Here is a 16,295-nt window from a genome sequence, read left to right as displayed (position 1 = left end):
TCCGGGTCCTTAATAAATAAAAATGTCTGCTTTATTTTGTTTAATCTATAAATTATGGATAATATTCGGTGAGCAAGAGCATCCGCTCGAAACGTGTAAGAATAGTCATATTCCTACCCATATTTTATAGATTAAATAAAATTAAGCAGAATTTGTTTATTTATGGAGGACCCGGATTTCTTCCAATTTTCTTCCTTGTTTAATTCCCATGGGTATTAATAGTGAAAATTGCAATGGTTTTTGGCTACCCTCCAATTGACTTCCACCTCAAAGTTTAGGCTTGACACTTATGGTCCGGGGAACCCCATTTTGCCTACATTAAGTGAGGAGATGAGCGGTTCTGTGGCGGTTCGGTTCGCCGGCAGCTAACAAGCCGAGCCTCCACTAGTTCGAGCTTGACCCGAATACCGGAGCAAGGCACTGATTGGTGTTTGAGTGTCCGCATACATAGTGCCAGCCTTAAGCAAATCTCTTCAAGGGGAAGTGGGCAGGCTTTTTCAAAACATTTTTGGGGTTGCATGCTACAGCTAATCATGTTGATGTTACCCCCAGTGTGAGCCATTCAAACAATGCAAGTGGCTCACACAGGGCTGAGCACCAAGCATATCTGAATACACCGTTGCTTGAGTGAGTGAAGTTCGCACGTAAAGTACCCGAACTCCGAACCCAAACCTTTATTTTTTTAGTTGGTGTTTGGTTCGCAAACCGAACCTCAAATTCGCTCATCTCTAATTGGGAGAGCCTAGAGCCTTTTTCATTCCCTCTTATCTGCCAATTACATTAACTAAAGGGTGATTTACACACAACGATATCGCTAACGATATTTCGGAATTCGTGACGCACATCCGGAGTCGTTACCGACGCCGTTGCGTGTGATACCTATGAGCGAGTGTTAACGATCAAAATTACTCACCTAATCGTTGATCATTGACTCGTCGTTCATTTCCCAAATATCATTGCTGGTGCAGGACACAGGTTGTTTGTCGTTCCTGAGGCAGCACACATCGCTACATGTGACATCCTGGGAATGACGAACAACAACGTACCTGCGTCCTGCCGGCAATGAAGTGGGCGTGTAGTTAATGCGGCTGCTCTCCGCCCTTCCGCTTCTATTGGCGGGTCGCTGTGTGACGTTGCTGTGACGGGTCACTAACCTTCCCCTTAAAAAAAGAGGTTGTTCACCGCCCACAGTGACGTCACTAGGAAGGTAAGTATGTGTGACGGGTACTAGCGATTTTGTCCATGACGAGCAACGATTTGCCCGTGACGCACAAACGACGGGGGCGGGTGCTTTCACGAGCACGTAAAGCAGCCTTAATACTATATGCAAAGACTGTTTTAAAGTTTGTCACCAGATTTCACAATCTAAGCTAAATACATTATTGCATATATCTCTTAGACCTAATGAGGTTAGTGTACTTACTTTGAAAATCCATATTACAATGGATGTATAATCCTGTTATTAAGTATGAGTCCAGCTAATGAATGAAATATCTATTTCCTTTGTATTTATTGACTTCCCCCTCAGCCTGACTGACAGCTACAGCTTGTACTGAGCAGTGTGAGATCTCAGCACATACCTCACTCTCGATGGCGGCCAGTGGAGGATGGATGCACACTGAGCATGATCCAGAGTCCCCGGGACATCTGATCACACGCACAAAACTGATGCTGGGTGTCAACTTCCCAGCTTCAGTGAGGTATAGTGTGCATGACCGGAAGTGATGAGGACTCCAGATCATGCACAGTGTGCATCCATCCTCCGCCAGCCGTAGAGGTATGTGTGGCATCGCTGCACATTCTTTAACATGTTAGTACTCCCAGAGGGGCATGATAATATACTATGTGGGCCGACTAGCCAAGGGAAGAAACGCCCTTGCAACTAGTCGTTGGACTCATTAGCATAAAGTAAATTATATTTAGAAATACTTTTTCTAAAGATATGTTTATTTATGCTAGTGTATAGAGGGGCAGATCGACTCAGCTGCCGGCAGTTGCTCATTTCCAGCCTTTATATAATCCGTCTGCTTCCTGGATAGGTTACTGGATATTCAACTCAGTTGGAACTAGCCCAGGAGCATTGAAGTCATGTCAGTTGCTGCTGTGATTCGTCTCTGTTACTTTTGGCTGTGTTTATCGTAAGTCGTTCCTATTACCCTTTTTTCTTTGTACCCTTACCTGTGCACCTTTGGTTTCCCTGGTGCAGGTTTTTGGTTTGTGAGTTTTTGTTTAGCCCATCTGTTGTTCTGTGTTGGTGAGTTTTTAGGGATCTCCATCCCGGTCGGTCCCCTGGGTGGTGGGGACAGAGTTATTTGGGCCAGGATAGGAGACAGGATCACATTGGAGATTCGACCCTGACTCCCTTCAAGTCTAACGTTGGGTTAAGGGATAGCACATGAACCCCAGTCTTAGGGTTAGCTTAGGGGTTCCTATGCTATCCATGATCTCCTATTACAAAGGGGCTGCAGTGGCATGGATGAATATTTTTTTCACCCTTATCCCGACTCTATACAAATCAGCATGTGACCAGATGCCATTTTGCTGTTTTCACATGAAACAAATCACAAAAATATGGATGTAACAGAATCTAAATCTTTTGTAAAATTTGAAGATTACATTTATAAGCATCTAACAAATTTTGCATTTTTTTCTCAAAAAACTAGAAACAAATCTGTATTGTTCTTTCTGCTGTACAATATGCTGCTTGCAGAAAGGATGGCATATCCTAAAAGACAGTCTATCTTTAATTCTAGCTATTGGACCCATCACAATATATCTATATCTGTCCAAACCTGGATACGCTAAACACAATAGCTATTAGATATCATGGCTATAGCGGAGTTTCTCTAATAAGATAATAGTTTGCCTTTTGCTGAGAGATATCACCTTGTTTGCCCTGTTTGTTGCATTTGTTGTGTCCTTTGTTCCAATGACAAATTAGTAAAGAACTCGAATAGTAACATGTGGGAAACTGCTGCCATCCACTCTGCTATCCTTAATTATTTTCTGATAAGCAGATGTACCCTATTAATTATGTTTCTTTTCTCTCCTGTCCATCACCAGTTAGCAACATGGTGATTAAGGATAAGCAACTCATCTGAAATATAGAACCAATTAGCAACCCATTACACATTCAATGGGGAATACTACAAACAGACAAAAGCCAGCGATTGAAAACAATCTCCTAATATAAAATATATAACAACCCCACATGACCAATTTTAATATCTGAGCTAAGCCTTCTAAAGCATCCTTCCATAACTGTAAATCATCAGCTTTTTTTCATGGTTGGGAAAATTGCTTCATAAAATTAGAATTTAAGTTACATTTCTATCTTTTAATGAGGTTACAGTAAAGCTATTGGAAATAGGAGTTTATCCTTACTAGGTTTTCCAGTCAGTCCTTTAGGCTGGAGTTACACTTGCGAGAGACTAGCGCGAGTCTAACATCACATCACCCGGCATGGCCACACACTCTCCTGACAGGAGTGGGTCAGCTGCATGTATTTCTTTGCAGCTGAGATGCTCCTGTCCGGAGAGCTGCAGGCCATGTCGGATGATGTGATGCAAGACTTGCACGAGTCTCTCACAAGTGTGACTCCAGCCTAAAGGGAAAACCCATCTTTAGTTGACTGATGTAGGTCTCTCTCACTTGTGTACATATGGAAAGATCAGTCCATCAACTTGATTGGGGAGGCAGAGGCGGAGGGGAAGGCAGAGGCGGAGGCGTAATAAATATTTATATACTGTATGATCTGATAATGGGGTGCTCTGAATAAGTGGGGGTAGCTATACCCCATATAAGCTGTATGTGCACCAGAAACCTCTTCAGGGCAAATATTGGCGAATGTAAATCTATGTGAATTGGACTATGGCATTTCGTTAAACTGTGTGATACCAAGATATGGAGACACAGTTTGGGAAATATTTAAAATCAAGAAATTACTATTGGATTATATGACCACACATTGGATCATGTCTGTTTTGTGATTGTTCAATTGAAGCTATAAAATTGCTGTCTCTCTGCTCTGTGTCTAATATCCACTTTTCTTCTCGAGTCTCCTTTTTCCCTCTACTCATTTATCCTTGAAAGCTATCGGCCTATTGGCCATATTTAGTCAATTTGATTGGGGCGACTGAAAATACAAGATGTTATGGGATTAGTCAGGTCTCTCCAAATAGTCCCCCGGCAGCTTCTACAACCACGCTTTCTCTGAAATGCTGGTTTCGATGAAAAACAAACCTGATAATTTCAGGTAAATACTGTAAAGCTTGTAATTGCTTGGAAAATACATGTGGAGGAGAAGGGATAAAAGGAGACATGACTATGTGAGCTTCCACTCTTCAGAAGACAGAAGGAAAATGAGAGGACCACGCTAACTTAGGCATCTTGCACATAGGTGATGTTTTGCTTCGCCTTCCTGAACTACAGCGCCGGCAGTGACATGTTTACTTTGTGCAGATCATCTTGCATTTTGAGATGCTCTGCTGTGTTTCTTTGAGTACTAGATTAAAGGTTGTTGGACATGACAGGATTCCATGCAGGTTCTGGGAGGTGCTTTTCCTCAGGTGTTCCAATGTTACACCTCGTGGCTCTCCTGTGGCAAAGAAAGAGACAGTCTCCTTGCCTGCCACGAGCGCTCCTGCTCCGCAGCGCCGAAGGTCTGCCAGACTGCGCAGAGTGCAGGAGAAACCTCCTCAGAGAGGCAGCACAAGGGTGACACCTAGTGGTACTCCTGTTGCAAGAAATGAGGCGGTCTCCCATTCCTTGCCTGCCACAGCTCCTCCTGCTCAGCAGCCTCGAAGGTCTGTGAGGTTGCGCAATGTGCAGAGATTTGCTGCTCAGGGAAGCAGTGAGACTCCCGTTATCTCTACACATTGTGAGACCGAGGATCCCGCCTCTATTTCCCAGAGGCAGGAGGGTGAGCATGTGCTATGCTTGGTGGATCCTGATTCGCCCACTGACGTCACACGGCTTGATGACAAGGCTGGTGACGTGGTGAATCCTGACTGGCCAGGCTGGGATGTCGTGGATCCTGATTGGGTCAAGTCCGTCATCTCCGCCTCGCGCCCGCCCTTGGCTGGAGCTACACCTCCTTAAAAGCTCCTCCTGCCATCATGGCGGCGCGCGACCGTCCTTCTATGTTTGGATGTCTGCCAGCGTGCTGCCACGCCACTGCTCAGGCATTATCTTCTTCTGTGGGCTTGGCCCTTGCTGCTTAGGCAGCACCTGGTTTGCAGGCCGTGTCCCTGCCTTGCTGCTCCGGCAGTAGCTCCTTCTACAGGCCGTGTTCCTGTCCCAGGTGAGCTCCTCGAGTCTCCACTGGACTCACCTGGTTATTGAAAGCACACGTGCGTGGGCACCTCTGTGCTACCCTCGTGCCATATTCTCGTGACTTCCACTGGCACACGTGCGTGGGCACCTCTGTGCTTCCCCATGCAACAGGTACACCGAGCCGTGTGATCCCTGCCATACAACCCACACGGGTTAGGGCAGACCGGTGTACATAGATCGTCTGTGACATTCCAGACGATCGCTAGCAGCAACCCGCTCACTCTTCACCCACCATAGCAGCGGTCCCTTACACCGCACAGTGGACCTTGACCGGCGGAAGCTGTCCATTCCCCATCTTGGCACGCTTCCCCGGGTCCCCCTCGTAACATTACGGTCGCGCCAAAGGTCTGGCTATGGCTGAAGAGCAGCAGCAGTTGCTGCGTTATGTGCAGCAGTTGGAATCACGTTTGGCAGCAGTGGAGCAGTCTTCCTCCGACAAGACTGCTCTGACGACAGTCGCCACCCAGGCGGCTACCCAGGCTGTGCTATTGGGCGGAAGGTCTCCTCGCCTTGCGCTTCCAGAGCGCTTTAGCGGGGACAGCTCCGAGTGCCGTGGGTTTATAAACCAAGTTACCACCTACTTAGAGCTGTCCGCGACTCTTTACGCTACCGAGAAGGCGAAGGTAGCCTTCGTCCAGTCCCTGCTCACAGGGAGAGCGCTGAAGTGGTCCACGCCGTTGTGGGAGCGCGGAGATCGGGTGGTGAATAACTTAGCATCTTATCTTGGGGCCATGAGAATGGTGTTCCTCGGGCCTCAAGTCACCCACGACTCCGCGCTGCGCCTCCTACGACTTCGGTAAGGGTCCGCTTCAGTCGGGGACTTTGCCGTACACTTTAGGACACTTGCCGCAGAGCTGGACTGGCCCAATAAGGTCCTTGTCCCTGTGTTCTGGGAGGGCCTGGTAGGGTTCGTCAAAGACGCACTGGCCACGCGTGAGGTGCCTGCTACTTTAGAGTCCTTGATTGTGGTTGCCTCTCGCATAGACATCCGCCAGGCGGAGCGGAGGCTCGAGGTCTCTTCAGCACCCACGTCCTCACGGCCTAAAAAGCGTCTGGCTCCCGTATTCCACCAGACAGGTCTCCCAGCCAGCTCTGTAGGCGACTCCGTGGAGTCAATGGAGGTGTCCAAAGCGGTCTCCTCTACCCCAGGTTCTCGGTCTGGTGTCATCTGCTTTTCCTGTGGGCAGAGGGGACACATAGCTACCCAATGTCCCAAACCGTCGGGAAAAGACAGCGTCTAGTTTCCATCAGAGGGGGGTTACTAGACGCTGCTTCTCCCTCTAGGTTGACTATCAGCGCCCAGTTGCAGTTTGGCACTACTCTCTTCTCTGCTCTGGCCTGCCTGGACTCAGGCGCTGATGGCAATTTCATTTCGACCTCCCTGGCAACCCGATACTCAGTTCCCCTGGTTCTCTTACCCAAGCCACTCAGGGTTCGGGTAGTCAACGGGTCCCTACTAGTCGATCCCATCACCCAGATCACCATCCCTCTCAGGATGGAAGTACCACCAGGACACCATGAGCAGGTGTCCTTCCTGGTGCTTCCAGGGGGGACGGATGAGATCCTACTGGGCCTCCCCTGGTTGAGACAGCATGCTCCTATACTCAACTGGGCAACAGGGGAGATCTCATCATGGGCAGGATCCTGTAGGGAGCACCTCGTGACTACCGAACCACCCGCTACCATTAGGTCGGTTGGGTCCTCAGGGAATACAGGGGAGCCAGGTTTACCGACACCTTATGAGGCCTACAGGGACGTCTTCTCCAAGAGGGCCGCAGATACCCTTCCTCCACACCGGCCATACGATTGCCGAATAGACCTGAAGCCAGGCTCCGAGCCCCCTAGGGGCAGAGTGTATCCCCTCTCTGCTCCAGAGACGGAGGCTATGTCCAAATATATTCAGGACAGCCTGGCAAAAGGGTTCATTCGCAAGTCTATTTCACCGGCCGGTGCGGGGTTCTTCTTCGTGCAAAAGAAGGAAGGGGATCTACGCCCCTGTATCGATTACAAGGGATTAAATGCAATCACGATCAAAAACAAATACCCTTGGCCCCTCATTACGGAGTTATTTGATCGATTCCGCGGGGCAAAGATCTTCACGAAGCTGGATCTACGCGGGGCGTATAATCTAGTGCGAGTCCGAGAGGGCGATGAGTGGAAGACCGCCTTCAACACCAGGGACGGTCACTACGAGTATCTCGTAATGCCCTTCGGACTCTGCAATGCCCCCGCCGTATTTCAAGACTTTGTGAATGATGTTTTCCGGGATTTGTATCTTTCCGTGGTTGCATACCTGGATGATATCCTTATCTTCTCCCCCGATCTTGCCACCCATCGGAGGGATGTCATCCGAGTACTTAAGAGGCTCCGCACTCATTCGTTATATGCTAAGCTAGAAAAGTGCGTTTTTGAACGTGAATCCTTGCCGTTCCTGGGGTATATCGTGTCCAGTCAGGGGTTAGCAATGGATCCGGGGAAGTTGGAGACAGTGATGAAATGGCCTGAGCCCCGCTCGCTGAAAGCGATCCAGCGATTCTTGGGGTTTATCAATTATTATCGCCAGTTCATTCCCAACTTCTCGACGGTGGCAGCACCCATCATTGCCCTTACCCGCAAGGGCGCTAATCCCAAAGCAGGGACACGGGAAACGGTAGAGGCATTTCACACTCTCAAAACTTACTTCTCCAGAGCTCCCATCCTTCATCGTCCAGACATCTCCAAACCCTTTCTACTAGAGGTAGACGCCTCTTCGGTCGGTGCTGGTGCAGTCCTGTACCAGAAAGATGAATGAGGAAGGAAGCATCCTTGTTTCTTTTTCTCCAAGACCTTTTCTCCGGCCGAGAGGAACTACTCCATAGGGGATAGGGAGTTACTGGCGATGAAACTAGCATTCCAGGAATGGCGGCATCTCCTGGAAGGTGCGAAGCATCCATTTGAAGTATTTTCCGACCATAAAAATCTCACATACCTCCAGACAGCACAACGCCTGAACCCAAGGCAGGCCCGTTGATCCTTGTTCTTCTCCCGGTTCCGCTTTATTATCCGCCACCTGGCCGGTGAGAAGAACGTACGGGTCGATGCCTTGTCACGTTGTATGGTTGTGTTGGAGGAGGACGAGGAGGAGCCTCGTCTTATACTACCCCCAGACAGCTTGAGGATGGTCACTCCCACTTCTTTGGACCAGGTGCCACCTGGCAAGACCCTCGTTCCCCCTGAACTACGGAATGAGGTGCTATCGTGGGCCCATGCCTCCAAGGTCAGGGGTCACTTTGGGGTCAAAAGGACCAGAGACCTTGTGACTAGGCACTATTGGTGGCCGAGACTACCCCAGGACATACAGGAGTATGTGGGAGCCTGTATGTCGTGTGCACGGAATAAGCCGTCCCGGCAGAGACCGGCAGGTCTTCTTCACCCACTGCCAGTGCCGGATCGTCCCTGGGAAGTGGTGGGAATGGACTTCCTGGGAGATCTGCCCAAGTCAGCAGGTCACAAGGTCGTATGGGTCATCACGGATCACTTCTCTAAAATGGTCCACTTGGTGCCTCTCCCACGACTCCCGACGTCACGTGCTCTCGCCACCTTATTCATTAGGCATGTATTTAGGCTGCATGGCATGCCTGACAAGGTGGTGAGCGACCGGGGTCCCCAGTTCGCGTCTCGCTTCTGGAGAGAGCTCTGTAAGCTCCTGCAGATAGAGCTGAACATCTCCTCCGCATACCATCCCGAAACCAATGGACTGGTAGAGAGGACCAATCAGACCTTGGTAACTTACCTCCGCCATTTTATCTCCGCGCACCACGACAACTGGGCTAACCTCCTTCCTTGGGCCGAATTTGCCATTAATAATTCGGTCCATGAATCCTCTGGTCAGACTCCGTTCCTGCTCAATAACGGACAACATCCCAGAATCCGGGTTCCGATGCCCATTACGTCACCCGATCCTAGATTGGAGGATTGGGCGACCGAGGCCCGGGAGATCTGGGATAACACCCAAGAGGCCCTTAAGAGGGCTAAAGACCGGATGGTGACAACGGCTGATGAGCGCCGCCGCCCTGCACCATCCTTCGCCCCTGGTGACCTAGTGTGGCTGTCCTCTAAGAATGTTAACCTACGGGTACAGGCAGCCAAGTTCGCCCCTAGGTACCTGGGTCCGTTTAAAGTGCTTGAGCAGGTGAACCCGGTGGCATACCGACTCCAGCTCCCTCCACGCTGGGCTATAGCCAACACCTTTCACGTGTCCCTCCTTAAACCCGTACGACTTAATAAGTTCTCGGGGTCCCTGACGCCTCAAACTGACTCCCCGCCCGACGACTCTGAGGTGGCGAAGCTTGTGGAGACAAAAGTTATACGGGGCAGGAGGTACTACCTCGTGGAGTGGGTCGGCGCATAGATCCTGGGAATTGGAGGATCATATCCACGCCCCGGGTTTGATAGCGGCCTTCGAGCACGGGCAGGGGGGGGGGCCTAGACGGGGGGGTAATGTTACACCTCGTGGCTCTCCTGTGGCAAGGAATGAGACAGTCTCCTTGCCTGCCACGAGCGCTCCTGCTCCGCAGCGCCGAAGGTTTGCCAGACTGCGCAGAGTGCAGGAGAAACCTCCTCAGAGAGGCAGCACAAGGGTGACACCTAGTGGTACTCCTGTTACAAGAAATGAGGCGGTCTCCCATTCCTTGCCTGCCACAGCTCCTCCTGCTCAGCAGCCTCGAAGGTCTGTGAGGTTGCGCAATGTGCAGAGATTTGCTGCTCAGGGAAGCAGTGAGACTCCCGTTATCTCTACACATTGTGAGACCGAGGATCCCGCCTCTATTTCCCAGAGGCAGGAGGGTGAGCATGTGCTATGCTTGGTGGATCCTGATTCGCCCACTGACGTCACACGGCTTGATGACAAGGCTGGTGACGTGGTGAATCCTGACTGGCCAGGCTGGGATGTTCGTGGATCCTGATTGGGTCAAGTCCGTCATCTCCGCCTCGCGCCCGCCCTTGGCTGGAGCTACACCTCCTTAAAAGCTCCTACTGCCATCATGGCGGCGCGCGACCGTCCTTCTATGTTTGGATGTCTGCCAGCGTGCTGCCACGCCACTGCTCAGGCATTATCTTCTTCTGTGGGCTTGGCCCTTGCTGCTTAGGCAGCACCTGGTTTGCAGGCCGTGTCCCTGCCTTGCTGCTCCGGCAGTAGCTCCTTCTACAGGCCGTGTTCCTGTCCCAGGTGAGCTCCTCGAGTCTCCACTGGACTCACCTGGTTATTGAAAGCACACGTGCGTGGGCACCTCTGTGCTACCCTCGTGCCATATTCTCGTGACTTCCACTGGCACACGTGCGTGGGCACCTCTGTGCTTCCCCGTGCAACAGGTACACCGAGCCGTGTGATCCCTGCCATACAACCCACACGGGTTAGGGCAGACCGGTGTACATAGATCGTCTGTGACATTCCAGACGATCGCTAGCAGCAACCCGCTCACTCTTCACCCACCATAGCAGCGGTCCCTTACACCGCACAGTGGACCTTGACCGGCGGAAGCTGTCCATTCCCCATCTTGGCACGCTTCCCCGGGTCCCCCTCGTAACATTCCTCCTCCCTGGTAATTGCTCTGTTTCATTACTGAGCATGCTCTCCTAGAACCTCGCCAGTCATACTCTCTGGTTCTGCAGTTGTGCTCTTTGCTTGTGTTTGTGCATGTTTTCTGATCTAAGTTTTCTGACCTCGGAATGTCAATCGACTCCTCTCTGCTTGCTCCCTGTTCTTGTCATTACCTACTGGTTTCTGACCTCAGACCAACACTTGACCATGTCTCTGTCTGCTCCCTGAATCTAATATGTACTCTACTGGAATTCTGACCCTCGGCCTGTGACTTAACTGCGTTTCTGCTTACCTCTTGTGACCTGTTGTGTCCTCCAGTTTCCTGACCATGGCTTGTCTGACTACCCTTCCATCTATACTATCTGTAAGTAGTGACTGACTAGCATCACACGGGTTGTCTGGTCTAAATTCATGTGTCTGCATCACTCTAAGTGACTGCAGACTTATACGTTCTCACACAGTTTCAGAGACAGGAGTGTCCATGACTAAGCAATATGCAGACTCCTGTCCACATTCTGATTACAGGATGTGGCTTCACTCAATGCAAATGTATTGAGTGAGGCAGCCACACTCCAGTTGGGTTCTGACCAGTTGTCTGCATATCTGATACTTGCGTCCACGTTATTGATGATTCCCAACTCTGAAATCCTCAAAGCACTTGGTGTATGTTAGAATATTTGTTAAATCAATAATTTCTGGAAATTTGTCACAAATTTGATCCTCAAGTTATCCAGTGATTAAGAAATTACAACAACTCACCATCTCCCCTATCCAATGCAATCTAAACATATTTATAATCACTGACGTTTTCACTCAAAGATCATATTACATTAAGCAAAAATGATACTGAAAGAATTTCATATATTTGGCACCATTTCCCATTCTTTATTCCTCCATTGTATCATGCAATGATCAGAACCATTGGTCACCATGATCATGATACCACAGTGGCCAATGATTGGCTTTCATGGTGATTTGGCACTGGGCTAGGATCGGAAGAAGTGCTTATTTTGAGCATTTTCAGAGAAAAATGGGATAAGAAAACGATATGGAATAAGTCTGAAAATTCACAGCATAGAGCACAGTGGTGTAATCATCTGACAGGAGTTATCTGCCAGAGAGAGTGACAATCCATTGAAGCAAAACTCGTGAGCTCAGTCCTTGTCTTTATTATAAGGTTACATAATCAAAAACCAAAGTTGGGAAAATTCCAGGTTGAAAATAAAATACATTGTTCAATTCAATCCCAATTTTTTATTTATAGAGTTGTTAAAGTAATTTTCAGTTTAAGTATTTATTGATCTGCTTGATAATAAGCATCTAAAGTGCAATTCCAAAAATAAGTTAAAACAGATTACAAAGTTGTGAAAGTTAGATAAGTTTTCTAAACTTTAGCTGTTCATATTCCAACTATTTTATGTTCATAAATCTGTAGAATTATGCAATAGACTCTGGCTGACAACCACAATTAACATAACTAATGGATGCTTTAATTCTGCGGTGTCTGTCGGATGCTATTTTTAAGGCTGGGAAGGGCCAAATAACCATGGGCCATCCTAAACTAGTAATAGCAGCCTGCAGCTGTCTGGTTTTCCTTGACTCGTTATCACAAATAGAGGGACCCCACGCCGTGTTTTAAATAATTTATTTATTAAGTTAAAAAAAGCTAAAAACACCCTTCAGTGCCACATGAAAAGCACTAAAGGATGCAAGTGTACAAACCCTGCTCAAACCTAAGCTCTCCCTCCTATGTTATCTCCCCAAAACTGCTTCTAGAGGACAGGGTGCAAAGCATCATGCCCTCAGGTCTCATATAAAACACATTGATGGACCCGTGGAAGCTCAAAGGTGCGAAACAGGTTGCCATTGTCCGGTGTTGTGATTTTGACCTTACCCTCCCCCACCACCTGCACCCCTTGGTATGAATATCTTTGAATCTATAGAAATAAATCTACCATTTGGATGCCGCTGAAGTGCCGCCTGATTCCGTCTCTCTTTGAATCTCACACATGGTGTACGCCCTAGGACGTGCACCTGGCTCCTATGCTTTCTAGTAATGAACTGACAGCAGCCTCTTACTTTTGATTAGCAGTGCCCGGTTTTTCTCTTATTCTTGCTATTTAAGTTTTCTAAACTCTAGCTGTTGATATTCCAACTATTTTATGTTCGTAAATCTACAAAATTATGCAATGGATTTTGCTAGTTTCTAATTTTATGGAACTGATTTAAAATAAAATGTACATAATAGGGCAATATTACGTGAGAATTATGCCACTTGTTGTACTTTAACCTCTCCCAATGTCTAATGTAATACTAAGTCACACAGTGGGTGCTGGAGTATTAAACATGTTCAAGAACCTAGCCTGCCCTATAGCTAGCAGATGCAAGTAACATCGGTAACAGTCAGTGCCATTTAACATTTAAACGTCTCTGAAATTCAACAACTTGATTCATTCTCTGAATGAGGCTTCATAGATTAGAGTGCTGATTTGAAGGATGTCATGGGACCAGTACACCATGGATTAAGAGGGAGATTTGTTGACTGTTTTAAAATAATAAATTGGTGAACCAGGAATAGTGTGGGGAGTCTTTCTTTAAATAAGTATTTTTTTCCTGAGTGCGTGTGTGTGTATGTGTTGTTGTTTTTTTTATTACTGGGCTAGTAATGCGTGTGTCTGATAGACGTCTCTCCATTACTAACCTCTGGGCTTGATGCCAGCTGACAATTCACAGCTGACATCACCACTACCCTAATTGCCACCACACTAGATCAATCATGAAGAGCTGGGGCTGACAACCAGAATTAACATAACTAATGAATGCTTCAATTCTGCGGTGGCTGTCGGGTGCTATTTTTAAGGCTGGGAAGGGCCAAATAACTATGGGCCAATCCAAACTGGTAATAGCAGCCTGCAACTGTCTGGTTTTCCTTGGCTGGTTATCAAAAATAGATGCACCCCGAACCGTTTTTTTAAATAATTTATTTATTAAGTTAAAAAAGCTAAAAACACTCTTCAGTGTCACATGGAAAGTACTAAAGGATGCAAATGTACAAACCCTGCTCAAACCCAAGCTCTCCCTCCTATGTTATCTCCCCCAGAACTGCTTCTAGAGGACAGGGTGCCGAGCATCACGCCCTCAGGTCTCATTTAAAACACATTCATGTAATGTGGTCGGCCAATCACAGTAATGCCAGTAGCCATCATTTTTATGGCATTACCATGTATTGAAGGCAATGCCCACATGTTTATTGGCTGTTTAACAGCCGTGAAACATGAAAGGTGAGGACTTGAGCATTTCACCTATCACCCGCAATACTTGATTGAGTAACAAGCGTGCTCGAGCACATCAATGTTCGATAGAATATCGAGCAGTGGCAAGCATGCTCACTCATCACTACTGAATATAGCTGTTTTAATTATTTTTACCTGGAGTAAACAGATGCGCTTGAAAAATATATTAAAAAAGCCACTTTAGGCGTTTGTTTAAGCCTTAAGTCAAAGGTAAACCAAAAAATACCTTCCTAGCAAAAGTAAATGTGCAGTTAAAACCGTATTTTATTCAATTAAATTAAAACAGCACTAATCCACACTCAATACACAAAGGACTAAAGAAAACAAATCCCTTTCACTATCTGGGGATGAGGAACTGATACAGGGGTAGGGTAAACTCTCCCTGATATGGTGTGTCCCAACCTATTAATAGAGTTAACACATCCCACTTTGTTCAGTGCCAACATTCCTCAACGGCTGTTCCTTAGAAATGCCCCGATACTCACTCTGCCACTAACCAATATAAAAACAGATATACCCTTGGACACAAATATCAGTCTTACTTATCTCAAGGAGTTGGTCTTCATAAAGGATGCCCTATAGGGATCAGGTTAGAAAAATCATAAAGCATACTCATCAATTTACCTGATGAAAGCCAACGAAATGACATAGTCCGGATTGACTGTAATAGTCCAGTCGCAGTCCCTGCTGTGCGGATATGGGTGAGGAAAATTTGGAGATAAAATGAAACCAGCAGAACCAGTTAGATTGCCACCACAAGGAGCTGAAAAATAATGAAAACAATTTAGCTTGATAAGTAAAGTTTGGAGCTATTAGATCTTTCAAGATTAAACTGTTTGCATAGTAATCGATACGTTACAGTAAGGTTCAGCTCCCTCTTTGCTTACAGTCCCGAGCTCCTCTCATATGTTCAGTGCAATGTTATGTACGCTCTATTGTATGTATGTGCTCATTTTCTTTAGGCCATCAAACTCACTATTATGACAGAATACTTATAGAGATGGAAATGCTCTCTTATAGGCTAATTCATTACTCTTTTATGAAACCACCAATGGATTTTTAAACTATACTCAACATTTTTCGCTACCCAAGGTATTCATGTGGGCATTTGTTATATGTTCCGCTACCCTTGAAGCTTGTCACTTCATATCTTAATTTTTATTTCCATAAATGGAAACCCAAGAATTATTGTCTTTTAGGCGACTGCTTGCTTAATTTATTTCTCTTCCAACCTTGCCCAACTTAAAGGGAACCTTTCAGGTGCAATATGTACCCACAACCGCAAGCAATTCTCGGTGCATCTTGCTACTCCCTGCCTAACTGTCCCTGTATCTAGTAGCATACATCAAAAGATATTTAGAAAAAGTAATTCTAAAAATTCTTTATAATATGCTAATGAGGCCAGGGACTTGTTGCAAAGGTGTTAGTTCCCTTGGTTAGTTCTCTTAGCTATGCCAACAGTTGAGTGCTAACATGCTAATGAATGCACAGCATCAGTGGCATGGTTGGGTTCACCTCTGATGTCACTGCTGGGTTTTAGCTCAGTGCACAGTCCCCGAACGTTCGGTCATACACACTACACCAGTTTGAAGCTGGAACACGTAAACCTAGCTTCATAGTACGCATGACTGAAAGTCTGGAACTTCTGATCATGTGAACTGAGCCTAAATCCATCTTCTGGTGTGGTGGTAGCAGAGAGTGGTGAGATCAACCATGCCTCTGATGCTTTGCATTTATTAGCATGTTTCCACGTGCACAGGGGCATGCTTACATGCTTAGGGGTCCGACTAACCAAGGGAAGTAACACCATTGGGACTAGTTGCTGGCCTCATTAGCATACTATAATGTATCTTTAGAAGTATTTTTTTATAGATCTCTTTATCTATGCTACTAGATACAGGGACAGTTAGACAGGGATTAGCAATATACACCCAGAACTGCTCGTGGTACTGGGTGCATATTACACCTGACAGGTTCCCTTTAAAGGTGTTTAGTTCAGAAATTGGCAAATTACTTTTTGTCTTTATAAAACCTGTGCCCATTCTGTAAGCACCATACTTTATTATAGGAATAACTACTGCATTTTTTAA

The 16,295-nt window shown here is 47.0% G+C and overlaps 1 protein-coding gene across 7 annotated transcripts in view; it reads right to left on the bottom strand.

The window, feature by feature from the left end:
• The window catches only part of CSMD3 (CUB and Sushi multiple domains 3), a 2,007,504-nt gene that overhangs the window by 694,329 nt on the left and 1,296,880 nt on the right, over positions 1 to 16,295 (bottom strand). For all 7 annotated transcript variants that reach the window (XM_075352941.1, XM_075352934.1, XM_075352935.1 and 4 more), the window contains one exon: positions 14,830 to 14,968. In XM_075352941.1, coding sequence (XP_075209056.1) covers positions 14,830 to 14,968 — 139 coding nt within the window. The remainder of the gene's footprint in view (positions 1 to 14,829; positions 14,969 to 16,295) is intronic.

The sequence above is a fragment of the Anomaloglossus baeobatrachus genome, chromosome 6 (genome assembly GCF_048569485.1).
Source record: "Anomaloglossus baeobatrachus isolate aAnoBae1 chromosome 6, aAnoBae1.hap1, whole genome shotgun sequence".
NCBI lineage: Eukaryota > Metazoa > Chordata > Amphibia > Anura > Aromobatidae > Anomaloglossus > Anomaloglossus baeobatrachus.
The sequence above is the reverse complement of the archived record's forward strand: the minus strand, read 5'-3'. Positions and strand labels throughout refer to the sequence as shown.